Source organism: Vicia villosa, unplaced genomic scaffold (assembly GCF_029867415.1).
Source record: "Vicia villosa cultivar HV-30 ecotype Madison, WI unplaced genomic scaffold, Vvil1.0 ctg.001463F_1_1, whole genome shotgun sequence".
Taxonomy (NCBI): domain Eukaryota; kingdom Viridiplantae; phylum Streptophyta; class Magnoliopsida; order Fabales; family Fabaceae; genus Vicia; species Vicia villosa.
In genome coordinates, this window is record NW_026705625.1 from 368,090 (window position 1) to 393,051 (window position 24,962).

At 34.9% G+C, this 24,962-nt stretch overlaps 2 protein-coding genes across 2 annotated transcripts; one reads left to right on the forward strand and one right to left on the reverse strand.

Annotated features, from left to right (window-relative positions):
- The first annotated feature begins 2,706 nt into the window (after positions 1-2,706).
- Positions 2,707-7,243, forward strand: LOC131635303 (linoleate 13S-lipoxygenase 2-1, chloroplastic-like). Its single transcript, XM_058905916.1, has 6 exons — positions 2,707-3,183; positions 4,345-4,613; positions 4,721-5,276; positions 5,366-5,451; positions 5,549-5,659; positions 5,753-7,243. The coding sequence occupies exons 1-6, from the start codon at positions 2,817-2,819 to the stop codon at positions 7,082-7,084; spliced, it is 2,721 nt and encodes a 906-aa protein (XP_058761899.1). The 5' UTR covers positions 2,707-2,816; the 3' UTR covers positions 7,085-7,243.
- A 10,125-nt stretch (positions 7,244-17,368) lies between these two features.
- LOC131635296 (linoleate 13S-lipoxygenase 2-1, chloroplastic-like) lies at positions 17,369-24,255 on the reverse strand. Its single transcript, XM_058905909.1, has 8 exons — positions 23,823-24,255; positions 21,405-21,673; positions 19,820-20,057; positions 19,367-19,687; positions 19,199-19,284; positions 19,003-19,113; positions 18,613-18,914; positions 17,369-18,524 (listed from the first exon to the last, which is right to left on the reverse strand). The coding sequence occupies exons 1-8, from the start codon at positions 24,238-24,240 to the stop codon at positions 17,495-17,497; spliced, it is 2,775 nt and encodes a 924-aa protein (XP_058761892.1). The 5' UTR covers positions 24,241-24,255; the 3' UTR covers positions 17,369-17,494.
- Between the last annotated feature and the right edge of the window lie 707 nt (positions 24,256-24,962).

Below are 24,962 nucleotides of genomic sequence, written 5' to 3' on the forward strand. Positions count from 1 at the left end.
TCCTATTTTCCATCATATCATTTCCACCACCTTCCTCCTGTATTTTCAAGTAGTACTCTTTGACCGCAAACCCTTCGCTACCACCCAAAGACCAAACATACTTGTCCCGTGCTGTAGTAATTGGTACGACTTCCTTTAAAATGGTTAAGAGTTCTTCCTTTTCTTGTTGCACTTGGGTATCGTCCATCTGTTCCCTGATACTAATGTTCCACTGCCAACCCAATTCCACTCTTTCCCCCATTGAAGCCACACTGCCCTCAGAATTTTGTACACATGAAAATAAGGTTGGGAAAGCTGTCCTCAGAGGTTGGTGACCAATCCACCTGCTATGCCAAAAAGATGTTTTGATTCCATCCCCAATTTTAATGAATAGCGTCTGTGCAAAGCCATAATCCTCCATGTCATCTCCAATCTGCATCAAGTCCCTCCACCACACAGATTTGAGGTTCTTGTTTGTTTTTTGACTTTGAATACAATTCTTTCATGCAGCCTCCCATATATTGCTTCTAAGATTGGTTTCCAAATAGAATTATCTTCACTAATAAATCTCCATAACCATTTGGTTAAAAGAGCTCTATTGAAAATCAAGATATCCTTTATTCCTAATCCACCCTCTTCCTTGGATTTGTTGATTGTTTTCCAGCTTATCCAATCCACCCCTTTCCTCTCCGAAGAATTGTGCCATAAAAAGTTTCGTTGGATTTTGATAATCTCAGCGTTCACCTTCTTAGGAATTTTAAAAAAAGACAAGTAATAAATCGGTACGTTAGTTAGGACAGAATTTATTAAAGTGACTCTACCTCCAATGGACAGAAGTCTTCCTATCCAGGGACTGAGACGAGCTTTCAAATTTAGCAGGATGGGGTTCCAGAATTTTATGCTCCTTGGATTGTCTCCTACTATCAGACCAAGAAACTTGAAGGGAATTTTATCTAACTTACTAGTTAAGAACTGACTGGCAGCTTGCATGAAATGGTTGTCAGTCCCAACAACATAGAGTTTGCTCTTCCACATGTTTACACGAAGCCCAGATACCATCTCAAAGCCTCTCAGGATCACTTTCAAAGCCCATAGATTGTTCCAGCTTCCTTCCCCTATTAGTATCGTGTCATCGGCAAATTGTAAAAGATCATAGGATGCCCCTCCATCAAGTTCAAAACCTTTGAAACCTCCTCTTTGGATTGATTGTCTCACCATCCCTGCCAAACCCTCAGCAACGATTGAAAAAAGGAACGGCGACAGCGGATCGCCTTGCCGCAATCCACGGTTTGCTCTGAATTCTGCCGTTGGGCTACCATTTATTAAAACGGACATATTGCTTGTAAAAACACTCGCGTCCAACCATTTCAACCACCTATGGCCGAACCCCATTTTGCACAACATTTCTTTCAAGAAATCCCAATCTACGCAATCATAGGCTTGCGCAAAGTCCACCTTGAATAGAATGCACGACTTGTTGTTTCTATTAGCATAGTCAATAAGTTCATTTGTTACCAGGACCCCATCTAGAATCTGCCTCCCCGGTACAAAAGCTGTTTGAGATTTCGAAATTAGCTTCCCGATCACTTTGCTTAATCTGGCAGCCAGTAGTTTGGAGATGATTTTGTAAATGCATCCAATGAGACATATGGGCCGGTAGTCAGATAAACCTTGTGGATTTTCCACCTTAGGGATAAGAGCTAGAAACGAAGCAGTGAAAGCGCGAGGTAGAGACGCTTTTTGGTGAAAATCTTGAACACAACGGATTACGTCTTCGCCAACAGTCCCCCAGCACTTCTTGATAAATCCCATGTTGTATCCATCAGGCCCTGGGCTTTTGTGATTGTCACACTTGAAGATATTCTAACTTAGTAATCATGCACATATAGGGAAGGAAACACTTGTGTCGATTATTTGGCGAATTTTACGCTCAACCCTAGCTCAATCACTTTTTTTTGATTTCATATTCCTACCGATATCAGAAAGGAATATCTTTTTTTAAATTTTCTTAGTTGTCTTGGGCTTAACCTATTCTCCATTTTTATATGGTTTCTTTTATCAATATATCGTTCTTTATAAAAAAAATCTAATGTGATTGTTCTTTAAATTTTTCTCTTTTTAATTGAGTTTTGGCCTATTCCCTCTTTTTTCTCTATCAATATATGATCTTTATTTAAAAAATGTTATACATATAAACTCAATTCAATGAGTGCTAGAAAAACCTATTTTTAACTCTTTCTATAACCCATGACTTTTTAATAAATAAAATACATATGAATTTTCATTTTAAAATGAATTTTGAATAAAATTATGAGACTCATGTGTTTCGTCAATAAAAAAAATTAAATAACGTTAAAAAATGTCACTAATTAAGATTCATATGTGTTTCATCGATAAAATTAAATTTTTAAAAAATATTTTTGTTATTTAAAAAAAATATTGGCACAACTTATTGTCCATTTACGTTCTATTTCTATATAAACGTAGAAATAACAAAATATTATATAACATAATCATATACTACTATACAATAATTTTAGAGAACGTTAAAAAGAGGGTGACCACCTATTCAGATTTCTCGACACATTACATAAAACAACAAATCATGCACAGTATATGCCATTATACATGTGAACAATGTTGTTATATCATCTAATATTTATAAATAAAAAAATAATTTTATTTTGCCTATTTTCGTAATATAAATATATGTTATTGGAGAACATATTTTCCATCCCATTTCCATAGCTTCTTTCCCTCCCAACCTCTTCCTCTACTCTTCCAAACCACAAACATTAAGAGTAAAGGAAGAAACACCAACACATAATAAACCCAACATGTTTATGCAACAAAGTTACGTATCAAACTTGAGACCAAACTGTCTCACCTTGCACAAGCCATGTCTTCATGGCATTGGAAGTAGTAGTAACCAAACATGTTTTAAGGTTGGGTCTTCAAGGCCATTGTTGACAAAACAAAAGAATGAGAGTAAGTTTAAAAGAAACCAGTGCAATAAAATCAAAGCTGTGGCTGTGAGTGAAGAAGCAGTAGACAAGAAAACAGTGAAAGTCAAAGCTACAGTAACTGTTCAACCAACACTTGGAGGACTTTTCAGAGAAGTGGGTGCTAGAGGGTATGATGACTTCAAGGATTTGTTGGGTAAATCAATTCTCTTGGAGTTTGTTAGCATTGAGCTAGATCCAGGTGAGTTTTTCTTAATATTAATTTAATGGAAAATTATGTTTGAATTTTTGCCATTTAGTACTGGATATTTGTTTTGTTTCTTGAATAAAAAAAATATTTATTTGGTTTATTCCATATTTTTTTTGTTTATTCCACTTTTAATTTTAAATTAAATTAATTTAAAATAGTTTAGGATTATATTTGATTTGATTTAAAACTTAGATATAAATTAGAACAATTTGTATTCAAATTTAAAATTAGAATTTAATTAATCAAATAATAAAATTCATAAAATAGTAAACATATGTGAGTTTAAGTAAAGACAAAATTAAATGAAACAACCATTTCCTTTTTTTTAAACTAGCAAATATTCTTCATTCAATAAAAATCAATTATTTCATATAATCTCTGACTTTAAATGAGACTTCTTCCAATAGGCGGAAAATTGATCTTCTAAGATTAGTCGATCAGAAAAATAGATATTAAAATTATGAAAATAAAAATAAAAATCAATTATCGAATAAATTAACATATAATAAATAAAGTCAGTCCAATTTATCTAAAGATTTAAAACTTTTAAAATTAAAAAAAAAAAAAATCAATTTTTGTAGATCTAAGTGTTATATATTTTTAATTAAATTTAACCTTTTTTAAATATTTTTTATTTAGAATCCTAAATAGGAACTTGTTGGAGTTGGACAATGGACTGATCTTGATTATAAATGAAACACAAGTTTTTTATTTTAAAAAAAAATTATAAATTACTTAAAAAGCACTATAAACATGTGTTAAAGACAATTATCATTTATCAGTCAAGTTTTTCTTAATAATATGGACTTATAAATTATAATTAAAAAATCTCTATAAGCTGGCTGTTGGTTTGGTTTCTTGTCTTGCCAAAGAAACTTTGAATTACAAATTATTTTACGTACCACAAAATCTAATATGCCTTATCTTGTAAACGAAACACTTTTCTTTGGCCTCTCAAAAATTCATCCGTTTAGTCTCAGCATCTAATCTATAATTTGGCTTATTATGATAATGAAGTATGAAGACAAAATCATGATAGTTTCGGTTAAAATAAGCTAAAAATTTATTAAGTCATTAATCAGTTTATATTTTTTCCAAAAGAGTTACTAATTAGTTACTTGCAATTTTGTTCCATTGTTTTGCATAAAAAAGAGACAAACTTGGAGAAGAAAAGAATCAAAGGTTACGTCCACTTGACGCATCGATCAACAAAAGAGATTAAGTATGAAGCTGATTTTGATGTACCAGCAAACTTTGGTGAGATTGGTGCTGTTCTTGTGGAAAATGAGCATAAAAGAGAAACATTTATGAAGGAAATTGTTCTTGATGGCTTTCTCACTGGTCCTATTAAATTTGCTTGTGATTCTTGGGTTCATTCCAAGTTTGATAACCCCCAATTGAGAGTGTTTTTCTCCAACAAGGTATATTTATCGTAGTAGTGACGTAACTAACTTGTAACAAACTTAACTAACTAATAACTAATTATAACTGAATATTACAACTAACGTAACTAACTCTTTTTGAATAGTCATATTTGCCATCTGAAACACCGGAAGGATTGAAAAGGCTAAGAGAAGGCGAACTGGTAACTTTACGAGGCAATGGCCGAGGCGAACGCAAGATTTTCGAACGTATATATGATTACGACGTGTATAATGACCTTGGAAATCCAGACAAGGATATCCATCTCAAGAGACCTGTTCTTGGTGGCAAAGAACATCCGTACCCGAGACGTTGTAGAACTGGAAGACCTCGTTGCGCTAAAGATCCGTTGTCGGAGCAACCAAGTAACAAAGTCTATGTTCCGCGAGACGAAAGCTTCTCAGAAGTAAAGCAAGTTACATTTTCTGCAAATACGTTACAGTCGGCTCTCCACGCGCTTGTGCCTGTTCTGAGAACATCTGCAGTTGACAAAAATCTTGGATTCCCTGTTTTCTCAGCCATAGATGATCTTTTCAATGAAGGATTTAACTTGCCTCCTCAACAACAACATGATTTCAAGACTGCTTTGCCTAGGTTGGTCAAGCTTGTTCGAGATGCCAGAAATGACATTCTTCGATTTGAAACTCCGGCTACAATGGACAGTAAGATATTTATACTTCTTTGCTTATGTTTAATGCGATTGCGAGTATAGAATTTACAAATTATTTATGTGATTATTTGAATATGGCAGAGGACAGATTCTTTTGGTTTAGAGATGAAGAATTTGGAAGACAGACTATAGCTGGTCTTAATCCCTGTTGCATCCAATTGGTTACGGTAAACTTCTAGCACAAGTTACTTATTTATTTATTTTTTAAAAAAATCGAAACTCAACGATGATTATTGATAATTTGCTATAAAAAAAATCATGTAGGAATGGCCATTGAAAAGCAAGCTTGATCCTAATGTTTATGGTCCTGCGGAATCGGCGATAACCACTGATATAGTCGAGAAACAAATCAGAGGATTCTCTACTGTGGAAGAAGTATGTTTTTGTTTAACACTACTAAAATGTAATAATTATATAAGTGTTATTTTATCTTACTAATACTAATGAAATTTAAATGATTCGATACAGGCTATCAAACAGAAGAAGTTGTTTGTCTTGGACTACTACGACTTTTTCTTGCCATTAGTAGAGGAAGTTAGAAAACTTGAAGGAACAACATTGTATGGATCAAGGACACTGTTCTACCTGAATGAAGACGGCACGGTGAGGCCATTGGCGATCGAGCTAGCTCGACCGCCTATAGGTAAAAAGCCATTATGGAGGCAAGTTTTCATACCTTCTTGGCACTCAACTGAAGTTTGGCTTTGGAGGCTTGCCAAAGCTCATGTTCTTGCTCATGATGCTGGCTACCACCAACTTGTTAGTCACTGGTTGAGAACTCATTGTTGTACAGAACCATACATCATTGCAACAAACAGGCAACTAAGTGCAATGCATCCAATCTACAGATTACTACTTCCACATTTTAGATACACAATGGAAATCAACGCACTTGCGCGTGAAGCACTGATAAATGCTGATGGAGTAATAGAGAGTAGTTTCACTCCTAAACAACTTTCCATCTTAGTAAGTTCAATAGCCTATGATAAACACTGGCAATTCGACTTACAAGCCCTTCCGAATGATCTAATCCACAGAGGATTGGCAGAAAAAGATCCAAATGCCCCTCATGGCTTGAAACTTGCCATAGAAGATTACCCTTATGCAAATGATGGCCTTGTTCTTTGGGATGCTATCAAATCTTGGGTCACTGATTATGTCAACCACTACTACAACGATGATTCAAGAACTGTTGTGTCAGATAAAGAATTACAAGCATGGTGGAAAGAGATTAGAACTGTTGGTCATGGTGACAAAAAGGATGAACCCTGGTGGCCTAATTTGAAAACAAATGAAGATCTTATTGAAATAGTGACGACCATTGTTTGGATAACATCCGGACATCACGCAGCGGTGAACTTTGGTCAGTACACTTACGCGGGCTATTTTCCTAATAGACCGGCTATTGCGAGAAACAACATGCCCACAGAAGACCCTTCTGATCAAGAATTGGAGCTTTTCTATGATAAACCAGAAGTGACATTGTTGAAGTGTTTCCCTTCACAAATTCAAGCTATGACGGTGATGACCGTGTTGGATATTTTGTCTAGTCATTCGCCAGACGAGGAGTATCTTGGACAAACGGTTGAGCCAGCGTGGGAAGAGGAACCAATGATTAAGGCTGCTTTTGAAAAGTTCCAAGGAAGGTTGATGGAGCTTGAAGGTATAGTTGATGAGAGGAATGCTGATAAGAGTCTGAGGAATAGAAATGGTGCTGGGATTTTGCCTTATGAGCTTTTGAAGCCAACTTCAGAGCCAGGTGTAACAGGAAAGGGTGTTCCATATAGTATCTCTATTTGATTTGAACACATTGTGGATGAACTTGACTTGTATTTGTATGTGTTGTCTTGATCTTTAATGTTCTATTTTGAGCTCACTTTAATGTAATTGACAGTAATTCTGAATAAAGTTTTAATGTACAACCAAATATATTTGGCTGTAACATTATATTCATTCCCACTTGATAACATCTCTAACCAACTTCCATTATGCTTCTTCAATATGTGTCTATAATTTGGCAAAAAGTATTACTCTCATCAGATTGAATTTACAAGATGATATTGATGCTTTCTTTTATGTTATGCATCCTTTAAACATAAACATTCCAAAAGGTGATAAAATTAATGACCAAGCAAAAGCTGTAACTTGCAAATCAAGTAATATAGAATTAGTGAATGATAAAAACATAAAAGGGAGAGAAAGTTTTGCTCAAAATTGTTTTTCACTTAATCTTCACACAGCTTATGAATATTACAATGCATTACATGAAAGGCATAGAGATAGTTAGGTTTTATAATTGCTTGTGATTTAAGTAACTTATATGAGTCACAAGCTAACCAATTTAACTAACTACCTAACCAACTCCTAATTAATTCTAACCCTCATTTAGAATCTATTATGGACCGACAAAATCGACTCCGGCCAATTATCAGAAAGGGGTTCCACTCCTTCCTGAATCTTCCATCGCACGAAGATTATCATCGCAAAGATCACAATAGATCTCAACTGGAAGTACATCTAACGAATACTTAATCAAAAATTGGTTTTAATATATATATATATATATATATATATATATATATATATATATATATATATATATATATATATATATATAGAGAGAGAGAGAGAGAGAGAGAGAGAGAGAGGTAACAAGTTTCAAATTGAGAGAGAGAGTACCAAATTGAGGTAACAAGTTTCAAATTAAGAGAGAGGTAACAACTTTCAAATTGAGAGAGAGTACCAAATTGAAGTAACAAGTTTTAAATTCAATTTTATTTCACTTTTCTGTCTCGCACTCTTATATATATATATATATATATATATATATATATATATATATATATATATATATATAGAGAGAGAGAGAGAGAGAGAGAGGTAACAAGTTTTAAATTCAATTTTATTTCACTCTTCTGTCTCGCACATTTACTGGAGCGTTGGAGTGCTAATCTTTCACCCCCACCCACTCCACCGTACCGAAAGCTGTGATCCACCATCACCGCCATTCCTCCTCTCATTTCTGGTTCTAGAACGAAACATAATCTGATAGAACCACTACTATTGGGCCTGTTACTAATGAAAGGCCCAATCCTGCTGTTTGGAGAGTATACGTGCGCAGAGGTAAGAAAGTGGGGAATAATTCTGTTAGTGACGTGGCAAAGGAAATCCCTGATTCTTAGGGAGTTTGTTAGTAGTGAGAGATATAGGGAGGAGGGGAGTGTTGGTTAGAGGCACGCACGATTATTGTTATTATTGTACTAGGAGATTGTATTCTCTGGAGGAGCTCTGCTCTGGTTATACACTATCACTATTTCCTTTCCTTCCATTAATACAAAAACTACATTTCACATTCCTTTACACTGTTTTATTCATTCTTTTTTTCTGAGTTCTATCATTGGTCCGACCTGCCGGATCTTCGAGAGGTACCAGTGATTTCTTGTCTTGTACATGCCACCTAAGTTGTCAGATCGAATGGAAACAGTAGAAGAAAGGCTCTCGGCGGTGGAGAAATCTGTGCGTCAGGAGTTGAAAGATTTTCGTGAGATGATGATGCAGGAGTTTCGTGATACCATGATGAGTGAGTTCACGAAACTGTGGGAGCGACGACCTATGGGGACGGTGGAACGGCCTACGTTCTCGGAGGAGTCTGCGGCAGAGTATAAGATGGCGGTTGTTGAAAGAGTATTGTGGTGTACTTTTCGTTTATATCGTATCCACAGGGATTATTGCGATATCACCGCCGTTCTATAGCCTATTTTGTCTTGAGTTAATGTTACTTTAGTTTTAGGTTTGCAAAAGATCATTCAATTTTAGTAGCAAAGAGTAAATTAATGAAAGTTCTAAGTTAAAGAAAATGCATCAAGATTCAATTTCATCGACCTAAGTTTGTATGTTTCCTTATAAATATACGCTTATGAACTTGCTAACGATCAATATAATTACGTACCGACACCTATATCGTCCGTGTCCGCAACGATATAGCTAGATTTACCGTATTGTTTAACCGACGATTTCTCCACCGTTTAAACAATACAAATAACGTTTTAAAACCGATACTTAGTAAACATCAAACTCTAAATCCATGTCTGCAAATTATAGTTTGAAAGATGATGAGTTAGGTCTAGATACAAACATTGATGTCTCTAACATTTATACCAAAGAAAAGCTTTAATAAACAAACTAAACCATCTATATTGATCATCACTTGTTCATACACATATATTCACAAGAAAAACATACAAAAGGCTAGGAAGATTACATCTTATCTTGATACAAAAGGGATTTAGCTATCCATGAGAATGGTAACTTGCACAAGAAGGAAAGGATGAAGATCAACAAGCATCAAAGGCGATTAATCGACGATCAAGGCTTCCAATCTTCAACTCTATGTTTGCTACAGTAGACAAGTGTTCTTAAGCTCTCAAAATCAAACAACCAACACAAAATATCTGAAAACCTCTTTATATAGTTTTTCTGAAATCTGTCCAGGGCGCGTCGCGCCCTCCAGCGCGCTACGCGCCATTACACTTATAAAATATAAACCGCCCATGCGCGTGACGCGCGCAGATCTCTGGATGAAGCTTCAAAATCTCTTGCCCAGGGCGCGACGCGCCCACATGCCCGCGCGACGCGCGCATACTTCTGCCAGGCACTCTCTTGTCAAGCTCAAAACAAGCTCCAAACATCCCAAAATTGGCCAAAACCTACACAATCAAGACTAAAAACACAAATTAACATAAAATGAAAGCTAAAAATTGTAAATTATAAATAATTATCTAAAACTTCAAAGAATTAAAAGCATACTCGATAAAATCGGTTCAAAGGTGCCACTAATTAAACTAAATATTAACAATATTTGGCACCTAACAGCGGTGAAGAAGGTGGAGTTACCATCGTTTGATGGTGATGATCCTGTGGGTTGGGTCACGCGTGCTGAGACGTATTTTGAAGTTCAGGGTACATCGGAGGAGGTGAAGGTCAGATTGGCAAAGCTAAGCATGGAAGGAGCAACAATCCACTGGTTCAATTTGTTGAGGGAGACGGAGGACGATTTGACGTGGTTGAAGCTAAAACAAGCCTTAATCGAGAGATATGGGGGAAGACAGAGCGATAACCCTTTTGAGGAAATGAAGGATTTACAACAGACTGGAACGGTTGACGAATACATCACCACCTTTGAGTATGTTTCGTCGTAGGTAGGGAGGTTACCGGAGGAACTGTACCTGGGGTATTTCATGGGAGGACTCAAAACGGATATTCGTTTGAGGGTTCGAACATTGAATCCACGTTCACGAGTTCAGGCGATGAAGATCGCTCGTGATGTGGAGATGGAGATGCGTGGGTCGTTGTTGCCAAGAGGTGCTGGTGGGTCCCGTAATTGGAAGGGGAGTGGGTCAGGAGGATATGGGCTTAGTTGGAAAACAGGTTCTGGGTCTCAACATAACCCAGGTTCGACCCGAGTGGGAAATGGGTCTACTAATTATTCCACTGGATCGGTGCAAAGTAAAACGGGTTCTTCACCATCTAACCCGAGTGGGAATGCGAATGCAAACACCAGCACAGCCAAATCAAGGGGTGACGAAGGAAGGAGATATGGAGGAGAACGCAACCGTGGCCTCAAGCACTTGCCGTATTCTGAGTTGATGGAGCGAAGAGCACAAGGGTTGTGTTTCCGATGTGGAGAAAAGTATCATCCTCTTCATCAATGTGCTGAGAAACAACTCAGGTTGGTGATTTTGGGAGATGATGAAATGATTAATGAGGAAGGTGAGGTGATAGCCATCGAAGTTAAGGAAGACGAGGAAGAGGTGCTAGATTGCAACTCTATGGGGCTCTTTGGTATTACCGAAACAGACATTAAGTCGAACAATACCCCTCCCACCACTCTGCGTCTCCAAGGAAGCTTGAAGGGGGTCTCAATTGTGATTCTAATTGACAGCGGTGCGAGTCACAATTTTGTCTCACCTCATGTGGCCACTGCATTAGGGTTAAATGTTGAGCAAGGAAGATTGATGGGAGTGAAGTTGGGTGACGGTCACAGAGTATCGACAAGAGGAAGATGTAGAAAATTGGAGGTGTGTTTGAATGACTTTACCACCAGTGTTGATGCTTATGTCCTTGAATTGGGTGACCTAGATATGATTTTGGGGGTAGCTTGGTTGCAAAGGTTTGGAAAAGTAACCTTTGACTGGGAGGAAATGACCATTAGTTTTTTATGGGAAGGAAAAAGGGTGGAATTACATGGTCAATTCTTCACTGCCAAAGATGTGTCAACCAACAACATATCTCATGCAACAATGGACTCCTTGCACAGTTTGTTAGAAGAAGAAGTGGTACCAACAGATGAAGTACAAGAACTGACCGATGTACAAAAGCAGGAGCTTAATGAATTGTTGAGCAAATTTAAGGGAGTTTTCGAAGAAAATATAGGGCTACCACCTAAACGAGAAATTAATCATGCCATTGAGTTACAAAAGGATACAGGACCAGTAAGCGTAAGACCGTATCGTTACCCTCATCACCACAAAGAGGAGATCGAAAAACAAGTTCGAAGTATGTTGAGCCAAGGTATCATTCGAAACAGTTCAAGTGCATTTTCAAGCCCTGTCATTCTAGTAAAAAAGAAAGATGGTTCATGGAGGATGTGTATTGATTATAGGGAGTTGAATAAAGTCACAGTTCCTGATCGCTACCCTATACCGGTGGTGGATGAATTGCTAGATGAGTTGCATGGAACCGAGTATTTCTCTAAACTTGACTTGAAATCCGGTTATCATCAAATCAGAGTGAAGGAAGAAGACGTGCAAAAAACGGCTTTTCGGACGCATGAAGGACACTATGAGTTTTTAGTAATGCCATTTAGATTGACAAACGCCCCTGCGACCTTCCAATCCACCATGAATCAGATTTTCAAGCCATATCTTCGCAAGTTTGTTTTAGTTTTCTTTGACGACATTCTAGTATATAGTAAGGGGTGGAAGGAACATTTAGCACACTTGTCCCAAGTATTAGAGGTTTTGCAACACCACTGTTTTGTAGTTAACCAAAAGAAGTGTAATTTTGCTAGTAGGAAGGTTGAATATTTTGGGCATGTAATATCTGAACAGGGGGTGGCAGTGGACCCAGCAAAAATTAATAGCATTTTGGAGTGGCCAGTTCCTCATAATGTCAAAGGGGTGAGAGGTTTTTTGGGGCTGACGGGGTATTATCGGAAATTCATTGTTGGTTATGGTAAAATAGCTAAACCGTTAACAGAGCTAACCAAGAAAGAAGGGTTTCATCGGGGACTAGAAGAGTTGAAGGCATTTGAGAATCTAAAAAGGGTTATGATCCAAGCTCCAGTTTTAACCCTCCCGGATTTTGCACAACCCTTCGAGATTGAGTGTGATGCGTCCGGGAGAGGAATAGGCGCGGTACTGATGCAAAAAAAGAAACCCATAGCCTATTTCAGCAAAGCCTTATCTAAGAATAATTTGAGTAAGTCGGCGTATGAGAAGGAGTTGATGGCATTAGTGTTGGCTGTTCAACATTGGCGTCCTTATTTGTTGGGAAGGAAATTTGTGGTGTATTCTGATCAAAAAAGTTTACGACACTTGCTACAACAACGTATTACTACAGCTGATCAACAGAATTGGATAGCCAAACTATTAGGCTATCATTTTGAGGTAGTGTACAAACCCGGGCCAGAAAATAAAGCTGCTGATGCTCTTTCAAGAATGCACGAAGAAGTGGAACTAAAGGGAATAATGTCATTCCCAATATGTATGCAGGAACAACAAATCCAACATGAAGTAAGGAATGATCCTTATTTAAAGAAAGTAATGGCTGATTTGCAATTGAAACCTACCTCCCAATCGGGTTTCCAATTGATCAAAGGGAGGTTGTTCTATCATGATAGGCTGGTGCTATCTGCCGAATCTGAATGTATACCTTTATTGTTGAAGGAGTTTCATTCGTCCAGTACCGGGGGTCATTCGGGTTTTTTGCGTACATATCGGAGATTAGCTGGTAACCTCTACTGGGTAGGAATGAGGAAGTCAGTTCAAACATTTGTACAGAGTTGTGACGTGTGCCAGCGTCAAAAGTATTCTGCGTCTTCACCCATGGGTTTGTTGCAGCCACTGCCAATTCCGGAGAGAGTTTGGGAGGACATCTCAATGGATTTTATAACTGGTCTTCCAAAATCAAAGGGGTATGAAGCTATTTTTGTAGTGGTGGATAGATTATCTAAGTATGGACATTTTATTCCCTTAAAGCATTCGTATACAGCAAGAAAGGTAGCTGAGATTTTTACCAAGGAGGTGGTGCGTCTCCATGGTGTTCCACAATCTATTGTTAGTGATCGTGACCCCTTATTTGTCAGCTTATTTTGGAAAGAGTTATTCCGTTTGCAGGGGACTATGTTGAGTATGAGTTCTTCCTATCATCCGGAGACGGATGGACAAACGGAGGTTGTAAATCGGTGCCTAGAAGCATATCTTCGTTGTTTTGCATCAGAACAACCGAAGGAGTGGTCACATTGGATTCCATGGGCTGAATTGTGGTATAATACCACATTTCATGTGTCTACGGGTACTACGCCATTTGAAACGGTGTATGGGAAAAAACCACCTACTGTGGTGAGATTTCTACAGGGAGAAACTAAGGTGGAGGCAGTGGCAGCTGAGCTGGTTGATCGGGATGAGGCTTTGCGTCAATTGAAGTATCATTTGATTCGGGCTCAAGAGCAGATGAAGAGGTACGCGGACAAGAAAAGAAAAGCTTATTCATTTGAGGTGGGTGAATGGGTATTCTTGAAGCTCCGACCCCATAGGCAACAAACAGTCTCTCGAAGGATTAATCAGAAACTTGCCCCTCGATACTTTGGACCTTTTCCTATCCAGAAGAAAATAGGAGCAGTATCATATAAGTTGAAATTGCCTGAAGGAAGCCGAGTACATGCAGTGTTTCATATATCTCAACTTAAGAAGGCTATTGGGGAGTATGCTGCTGAAACTCAACTACCGGAAGGGCTCGAGATAGAGCCAGAAGACTTGGAAGAACCTGAAGAACTGTTGGCTTCAAGGTCAATTACGAAAAATGGACAGCGGGTGCGACAATGGTTGGTGCGTTGGAAGGGAAGAGCAGTAGAAGACACCACTTGGGAGGATGAGTCGGTTTTAAAAAGTCAGTTCCCTTCTCTCAGCCTTGAGGACAAGGCTGTTGTTTCTGGGGAACGTAATGATAGAACCACTACTATTGGGCCTGTTACTAATGAAAGGCCCAATCCTGCTGTTTGGAGAGTATACGTGCGCAGAGGTAAGAAAGTGGGGAATAATTCTGTTAGTGACGTGGCAAAGGAAATCCCTGATTCTTAGGGAGTTTGTTAGTAGTGAGAGATATAGGGAGGAGGGGAGTGTTGGTTAGAGGCACGCACGATTATTGTTATTATTGTACTAGGAGATTGTATTATCTGGAGGAGCTCTGCTCTGGTTATACACTATCACTATTTCCTTTCCTTCCATTAATACAAAAACTACATTTCACATTCCTTTACACTGTTTTATTCATTCTTTTTTTCTGAGTTCTATCATAATCATTACATCAAAAATAAAATCACTTATCAAGTTGTGAATTGGATGGTGAAAAATAAGTCTGTACACTTATCAAATCTCTCCAACTTTCCATTTTGTTTGTCCTCTAGCAAAATAAAAACAACTGTATGGTTTTCAATAAAAATAATCACAATAACTAATGGTCTAAAAGAAACATGTTTTTCAATAACTTACATGGATTTGTGAGCAGCCAATTCTAGATAACCAGAACGAATTTATCAAAACAAAACATGTATATAAATACGTTTTTATATATCAAAGAATACAATCAAATATTTAATCAACATTCAACATTCATTATTTATTTAAAGTCATTCTCAAAACAAAGCATATATACTAATAATTTCCTATATGTAATTGATGGTAGTCGTTATTACGTGAATTTTTTGAGGAAATTCGGATGAATTTGGAGGAATAATGATCAAAAGTCATGTAAAAGTGTGAGAATTGAGCAAAAAGCCAAGACAAGAAAGACACATAATTTTCTTCTAGATTTCTCGCGCACGCGGTGCATTCCATTGCGGCCTGACGAGGCTTGCATTGTGGCGCAATATTGACTTGACGCGGCGCGATGAGACGCTTTTTGGGTGTCACGCTTTTTGCTATTTAAAAGGCTGTTTGGCTATTTTTTTAGGGTTATGAATCAGAGATAGAAAGTGACAGCTAGGGATATTCAAGAGGTGATTTTATAGTACATTGGAGAACAATTCTTCCATAGATTTTGATGATGAATACTTCTCCACTCATGGTATTTGTTAATTTATCAATGAGTAGCTAAGTTTCTCTAGATTAGGTCTTTTTGAGATGAAACTTATTTTTTACTCTGTTGGATCATATGTTTGATGAGTAATTTTAATGTTATTATTTTATTTAAATTGTTCTTGTATTTAATGTTTTTTGTCGTTTACAGGCGTACGAATCGATCTAAATAATTAGGGGTTTCTGGCCGTTATAGTCTATTTATGTGATATAGAAAATTTATTCAACTTTATAATTAACTAAGGACATGTAATTAGAAGTTGTTGTTTATGAATAAAACACGCTTAGAACGCCTAATTTAACCTTGAATTGACTTGAATTAGAGAATTATTGTATGAATTAGTGAGCTACACACCAAAGAATTGAGTGTAGTGGTTATGTTAATTTGCTATGAGATAATACTTTAATTGAAACTCAATAAATACACACTTCATCAACCGGTAAAAGTAAAGAGAATCAATAGTAAAGACCTAATCGACTTTCGCATTTTAAATTTTATCTTTTTAATTTTTCGTTTTAAACACCTTTAGTAACGAAAAATCCCATCTTTAATTACTTCATTCCGCACGTAATTTTTTTGTTAAATTACAATCCTAGTGAAAACGATCTTTTTATAATTATTTCGACACTATCAATACACTTACTTAGAAGTCATCAATCATTCTATAATTAGAGAACAACTACCTTTATTTGAAAGATTTTGTTGATAACAATATAAATATAATTAAGAACAATTGACACTCTAATATAATTTATTTTCATGTGTAGCATATTTACAATTATCTATATGAAATAAAGACATTATCAAATGCAAAAGAAATGATCAATTATACACAAGAAAATAAGTGATCATTTATATTCAGGAAAAGAATGATCATCTGTCCTCAAAAGGTAAGAAAATGTTCATCTATACTAGAAGGCAATAAATAATCATTTGTATCAGAAATTGCAAAAACCATGCTCAATGAAACGGATATTGCGAAATACTTTTGTGCAGAATTATTAAATATGTTGTGTTATGTTGAAAAGTAGAATTTATATCTTACATATCTTAAACAAAACTCCTTATGATCTGCTCCAGTTGAAGCTAACCTCAAAATTGAGGACTACAGTGATGAAGAACGGATAGATGTAAAAGCAAACAAGCAAATAGTAGGCTCATTATGGTACTTACGCAATAGAATACATGATATCTGCTATGCATTAGAATTTATAAATAACTTCATGAATGAACCTAGAAAATCTAATCTCATGTGATGGCAGCTAAAAATATTATGAGATATGTAAAGGAACACTCAAGTCTTGGCCTGCTATTTCCTGCACAAACATATGACAAACAAGCTGAATTGATCGACTATTCCAACTCTGATTGGTGTGGAGATATAAAGGATAGAAGAAGCACTTTTGACTACTTATTTCAATTCCATGGAGCCTCAATGTCTTGGTGCTCCAAGATGAAATCAGTGACATATCAACCGAATGTTAATTTATTGTACGACACTTTAGTTAATTCAGATAAACTTGAGGATTTGTGTTATGCTATTTCCAAAAAAAAAAAAAGAAGGTAGAGTTGGAAGGGTGGCGCTCTTGTCGCTAGCAACTTTGAACTGCACCATGGTGAATTTCTCTGTAAACCACATTGATATTGAAGTTGATGATTTTGTTGAAGATAACTGGCGTATAAGAGTTTTCTACTACTATCCTGATCAGACTAGGGGTAGAATAAATGTTTATCATAAGCAAAACTTTATTCGAAGTTACTGTCAATTGCATTACAGTGAGCTTAAAATAGAACACTCAAAGACCAAGACAACACAAGCAAGTACCAAACAAATTCATACACAATGTGTTCAAATCAAATAGATATACTATATGGAACACCTTTTCCTGTTACACCAGGCTCTGAAGTTGGCTTCAAAAGTTCATATGGCAAAATCCCAGCACCATTTCTATTCTTCAGATTCTTATTAGCATTCCTCTCATCAACAATACCTTCAAGCTCCATCAACCTTCCTTGGAACTTTTCAAAAGCAGCCTTAATCATTGGTTCCTCTTCCCACGCTGGCTCAACCGTTTGTCCAAGATACTCCTCGTCCGGTGAATGACTAGACAAAATATCCAACACGGTCATCACCGTCATAGCTTGAATTTGTGAAGGGAAACACTTCAACAATGTCACTTCTGGTTTATCATAGAAAAGTTCCAATTCTTGATCAGAAGGGTCTTCTGTGGGCATGTTGTTTCTCGCAATAGCCGGTCTATTAGGAAAATAGCCCGCGTAAGTGTACTGACCAAAGTTCACTGCTGCGTGATGTCCGGATGTTATCCAGACAATGGTTGTCACTATTTCAACAAGATCTTCATTTGTTTTCAAATTAGGCCACCAAGGTTCATCTTTCTTGTCACCATGTCCAACTGTTCTAATCTCTTCCCACCATGCTTGTAATTCTTTATCTGACACAACAGTTCTTGAATCACCGTTGTAGTAGTGGTTGACATAATCAGTGACCCAAGATTTGATAGCATCCCAAAGAACAAGGCCATCATTTGCATAAGGGTAATCTTCTATGGCCAGTTTTAAGCCATGAGGGGCATTTGGATCTTTTTCAGCCAATCCTCTGTGGATAAGGTCATTCGGAAGGGCTTGTAAGTCGAATTGCCAGTGTTTATCATAGGCTATTGAACTTACTAAGATGGAAAGTTGTTTAGGAGTGAAACTACTCTCGATTATTCCATCCGCATTTATCAGTGCTTCACGTGCAAGTGCATTGATCTCCATTGTGTATCTAAAATGTGGAAGTAACAATCTGTAGATTGGATGCATTGCACTAAGTTGTCTATTCGTTGCAATGATGTATGGTTCTGTACAGCAATGAGTTCTCAACCTGAACAAATACGAAAACCAAATAAGCTATGTTTATTGTTTTCTCTTTTCAATCCTAGTATATATTAAAGAGGTATAGTGTTTCATACCAATGACTAACAAGTTGGTGATAGCCACCGTCATGAGCAAGGACATGAGCTTTGGCAAGTCTCCAAAGCCAAACATCAGTTGAGTGCCAAGAAGGCGTATATACTTGCCTCCACTGTGGCTTTCCATTCATCGGCGGCCGAGCTAGCTCAATCGCTAGAGGTCTTAACGCACCTTCGCGTGTAAGGAAGAACAAAGTCCTTGATCCATACAATGTTGTGCCTTCAAGTTTTCTAACTTCCTCTACTAATGGCATGAAAAAATCATAGTAGTCTAGAATGAACAACTTCTTCTGTTTTATGGCCTGTATTGAGTTTGTTAACATTGCAAAACGTTAACATTGTCATGTAAAAATATATTAACTATTCAATATCCTTAAACTCAGAACATACCTCTTCAACAGTAACGAATCCTCGGATTTGTTGCTCAATTATTTCAGTAGTTATCGCTGATTCCGCAGGACCATAAACATTAGGGTCAAGCTTGCTTTTCAATGGCCATTCCTACATTATCAATGATCATCGTTGAGTTTCAATTTTCTTTAAAAAAAATAATAAATAAAAAAGGTAACTTGTGCGAGAAGTATACCGTAACCAATTGGATGCAACAAGGATTAAGACCAGCTATAGTTTGTCTTCCAAATTCTTCATCCCTAAACCAAAAGAATCTGTCCTCTGCCATATCAAACCAAGTTATTATAACTAACTAGTATAACTAATTTTCACGCGCAGGAATACAATACAAATCATATCTTACTGTCCATTGTGGCGGGAGTCTCAAAACGAAGAATATCACCCGTAGCATCATTGACAAGCCTAACCAACCGCGGTAGTACAGTCCTAAGAAATCCTTTCTCCTTTTGAGGAGGCAAGGTATATCCTTCATTGAAAAGGTCATCTATGGATGAGAAAAGAAGGAATCCAAGATTCTTGTCAACTACAGCTGTTTTCAAACCCGGTAAAAGCGCGTGGAAAGCAGATTTTAAAGTATTTGCTGAAAACGTGAGTTGTTTTACATCAGAGAAGCATTCGTCCCTAGGAACGTAGACATTGTCACTTCTTTTCTCGGATAATGGATCTGTTCATACAAAAGTATATATACAGTCATTAGACTTTCATACAAAAGTATATATACAGTCATTAGACTTTAAAATCAGATATGTCTGGTATTCAACGCGTGCCAGTATCAGTGTCCTACACGGACACATACCTGTATTACAACGAGGCCTTCCGGTTCTACAACGCCTAGGATATGGATGTTCGCTGCCACCAAGAATAGGTCTCTTGTGATCAGGATTAGTGTCTGGATCTCCGAGGTCATTGTACACATCGTAATCGTATATTCGATCAAAGCTTTGGTGTTCGCCTTCTCCATTGCCTCGTAAACTTATTAGTTCTTCTGCTCTTAACTTTTGCAATCCTTCTGGTGTTTCAGATGGCAAATATGACTGTTCAAAAATTAAGTAAGAAATAATTAGGTACGAAACATGCATGTAAGTCAATTGTACACATGATAATTCAAAAACTTATCAATGTAATATTTTTTAATTTTTTCATTACTATACTGTTCTATTTAACTATTTCATCAACTATAATTAATACAAACATTTTAATTATTTTTTTAATTTTATTATTAAAACTAATGCATCTACTTATTTTATTAACAACTGCATATATTTGCATAACTACAAATAGAATATAAAGGAGTAATTGTTACTTCAGATTCATAATTGAATGACACAGACAACTCATACTCCCCTCTTATTTGAAGAAACAACTTGTCCTATTTCTTAATCAAGGATTTAAATTTGCCAAAAATAAAACTCAATGATTAGAGTCATGTAGCATATGTTTTTATTTTTATTTTTATGTATTGATAGACAAATTAACAATTATTAATAGGAATTTATAAAATTTCATATTCAAATTCAAAACAAAATATTTAATTAATAATAATATAAATATATGTCGGTTCAATTAAATTTATCAACAATATTTTATATGTTTTTACTCAATCAAATTAATTTAATTAATTTGACAATTTAACCAATTATTTAATTTAGTTTAGTTTGAGTTTTTAATACAATTTTTTAAAAAATTTATAGGTTTTAAAACGTTTTTACTATAGATAAATAATTTTTTCTTATCAATTAACTTATTTTTATCATGTAAAATTTATGAGAGTTTTGTGGTTGCTGTGCTGTATGTACCTATTTTTTATAATAAGATAAAACCCTTGTTTAATATTTATCAACATGCAATTTAATTATTTGATTATAAGAATATTTTATTTAATTTTAAATTCTAATTTAAATTATTACATTTTTCTTTTCTCTTCTTTATTTAAATTGGTTAATCGGCAAAAATATTTAATATTAATTTTTAAAAATTATTTATTAATAAATATTAAAAATTAATTTACATTAATATATAAATATAAATAAATGATATTGTCAAGGGTTAGACTATAAAATAATATTTTATACTCGTTTAAGTTAATTAACATATATCAATTAAGTTACTTCATCCACCACATTCAATACACGATATACTTGTATTTTTTTCGTTTTAAAATAATTATCATTTAAAAAGTCTTAATGTAATATATATTATTTTTTTCATTAAATTTAATTTTTTCTCTACATAATTATTTTAATATTTACACAAAACAAATATATTTTTGTAAATAATATTTATTTTAGTATTAAAATCATTTAAATTAATTATTATTTTTTTAAATAATGTCAAATTTAAAATGACATTTAATTCAAGTCACTTGTAAAAAGTGGAGGTACCTTGTTTGAGAAAAACACTCTCTTAGCAGGGTTGTCAAACTTGGAGTGAACCCAAGATTCACATGAAAATTTAACAGGACCAGTGAGAAAGCCATCAAGAACAATTTCTCTCATAAACATTTCCTTTCGATGTTCATTTTCCACAAGAACAGCACCAATCTCTCCAAAATTTGCTGGTACTTCAAATTCAGCTTCATATTTAACCTCTTCTGATGATCGATGCGTCAAATGAACGTAACCTTTGATCCTTTTCCTCTCTAATTTTGTCTCTTTTTGAAACAAAACAAAGGAAGAAATTACAATTAATGTTAAGTGATGGTTAAGGACAAAGTAGGTGCTAGGGGACCTCAAGAGACATGTTCAGCTAAACTTCTTACTAGTTCTTACCGGACAAGGCATGTGAGATAAAGTAAAACAAAATTTAGTGTTTGTTTTATTAAGGTTTTTAATTAAACCATAAATAAATAAATTTAATATATTACTATTAAAATTACTTTTATTATTTATTTGAGTTAAATAAATTTAAACTACGGATTTAAACTACTACAGTCTCTAATATGTATTAATATAAATAAATTATTAATATATATAAACAATAATTTTAAAATAAATTATTTTTTAATTAAAATTTTATTTGAACATATTTGCATTTAGCTATATAAAAACACTAATAAAAAAAAATTCAGTAATAGTAAAAAATTATATTCATATATATTAGACTGCGTTAATCTATCAAAACAATTCGACAAAATCATAAAACAAACAAAATAACTAGCAAATCATGCTAAAAAAACTAAAACATATCAACACAAAAGTGAGAGTAGAAAACCACCACTAAAAAAAGATGAAAAAACTCAAAATTAATCCATAAGCAATAATTAGAAATGAAACTCAACCAACATGTTACTATCACTAAACCTTGCGAAATAGTGAAATACACTTCAACCTACTAATAACTAATACATAAGATAAGGTACTTCTGTCGTTCATAGTAAGCATAAGAGTATCCAGATGACTTGTCAAGATATCACTTCAAAAAAAAATAATGCACTGATTCAACAACTCTTTTATGTCTACCATCTTCCAAAAAAAAATTCATTTCTGACTTTTCAAATGAGGCAAATCACAACATATCAAATCAACAACAAATCAGATATACAACTACAGTGGACTCCTAAAAATCTAACCAGATCTAACACCATAGACAAAAAACTAGGTAAAACTAAAGGTCAAACAAATCACCAAAAAAACTTGATACCACAGACACATCGAATTCTCACAAGTCACAATAGATGAGAAGAAGTTTCAAACCCCAATGAACCAAAGCTACTACAACAACTTTTCGGGTCTATAATCACCTTATGTTTGAGCAAATTCACTCTAATTGCAATTTTATCCTACAACAGTTGCTAGAAAAAACCACCTAGTAAGAGTCAAACTATTTTAGATGAAAGTCAGAGACGGGTTAAAACAAGGTCTACAATTAACAAGTGGCAGATGAGCAACAACTAAGAGGAAATACCCCGCAGTGACCGAGTAATCATCATCCTTATCATGGCTCTACCACCATAGGTCCCTCTCAAGGGAGAGAATGATGTTTTAGGTGAACTGAAAGAGCTCATCAAGGAGCTATTTGTTTCTAATAAAAAAAGTTCATCCTCTTCCATCGAAAACCTCAAATTAGTACACCATCGACCCTACGACCCACCTCCCCCATTTTTTCAAGTTCTTAAAGAGAATCCTGGAACAGTCTGGATAAGAGTAACTTCAAGCGTTAGAGACAAATCCAATGATCACCCTAAAACGAGGTAAGGAGATCGAAGTCCGCTTCTTTTTAGATATATATATATATATATATATTTTAAGCCAATCTGAATGAATATTTGACGAAGATCCCAACAAAGAGACATATCTCCACCCGTGGGGATGCTAATTATAGAACAAGCAGTATTCCCCCTTTAAGAGACATAACCTTTTGAGAACCATACCTTGCGACACCAAAACTCTAGCGTCACAATCTAAGCGTGTCAGTAATTAATCAGCCTCCACTATCATTTCTCAAGTAGGATCAAATTTACCAGCCTAAGATCACATACACCCAACCCACCTAAATACTTAGGTTTACAAACCTCATATCACCTAACTTATAAAAATTTAAACACACCATTAATCTTAACTATAATCTTTTAAACATTAACAAACATTTTTAAAAAGAGAAATAGAAGATCGAGACTCAATTAAAAACATAGTTTAGAAGGATAACACGCCAACCTGAACTTTTATATAAAATTTTAAATTTAAATTTAATTTGAATCATTAATATTTTTTCTTTAGATCAATAACATAATATTATTAAACTTTTAAAAAAAAATTAATAATCTTTTAAGTCATATTTACATTTTTTTTAAAATGACTTACTTGGATCTAGCTCGGAGCTAACAAGCTCCAAGAGAATAGATTTACCCATCAAATCAGTTATTTCATCAAGACCACTTTGTAAACCCAGTTTTGATAAAACTCCTCCACTTGCTGGTTGAACAGTCACTGTAGCTTTTACTTCTACAGATTTTCTTTCTATTGCTTCTTCACTCACAGCCACAGCTTTGATTTTCATGCACTCATTCTTAAACTTCCTCTCTTTCTTTTGCTTTGTCAACAATGGCCTTGACAAACCAACCTGAAAACATCTATGGTTACTACTGCCAATGCCATGGAGGCTTGGCTTTTGCAAGATCAGACAATTTGGCCTCCAATATATTTGTTGCATAAGCATGCTTACTGTTTTGTGACTCTGTGAGAGAGAATCAATGATTATATGTGGTGAAAATACATCCATGTGAGATATATTTATACTACTATGACACTAGGTATAGTTATATTTTCTTTTATGAAATATCAAATATAAACACATGTTTCACGTGTATAACTGTTTACACTATTTTTCTATGGCAACACTCAATAAATTTAGATAAGAAAAAGAAAGTATAATGCATGAGGCTCAAGGTAAAACTCTTTACATACGTTTAATTTGTTTTACATTCTTCCAGTATTTTTTTTTTTAATTACATAGAAAAATATGATTAATTCAAATTAACTACTCCCTTCGTCTTACAATAGGTGTCAACTTTTCTATTTTTATTTCTTTCAAATTATTTGTCCATTTAAAATATCAATATGACATTTATTATTTTTTTCCACTAACTTACTCTTATTTATTGTATTTTAATTTATTTAAATACTCTATTACTTATTATTAATAAAATTATTTTAGTAAATGAAACTCATTTTTTCATTGAAATCAATATAATTAATCATTTTATTAAAAAATATGATAATCTCAAAGAAAACATCAATTATTGTGAGACAGGGAGAGTAATAATTAATTTAACTTATAGTTAATTAAATTAAATGAATTAACCATGCTTTATGTTGTGAATTAAATTAATAATTTATTCAACTGAATTAATTCCATTTTTATAGGTGATTACCTAGATTTTATAGATGTGATGAAGAAAAGGTGTACTATATTACTTTAAAAGGCAAAAGACAAAATTTATT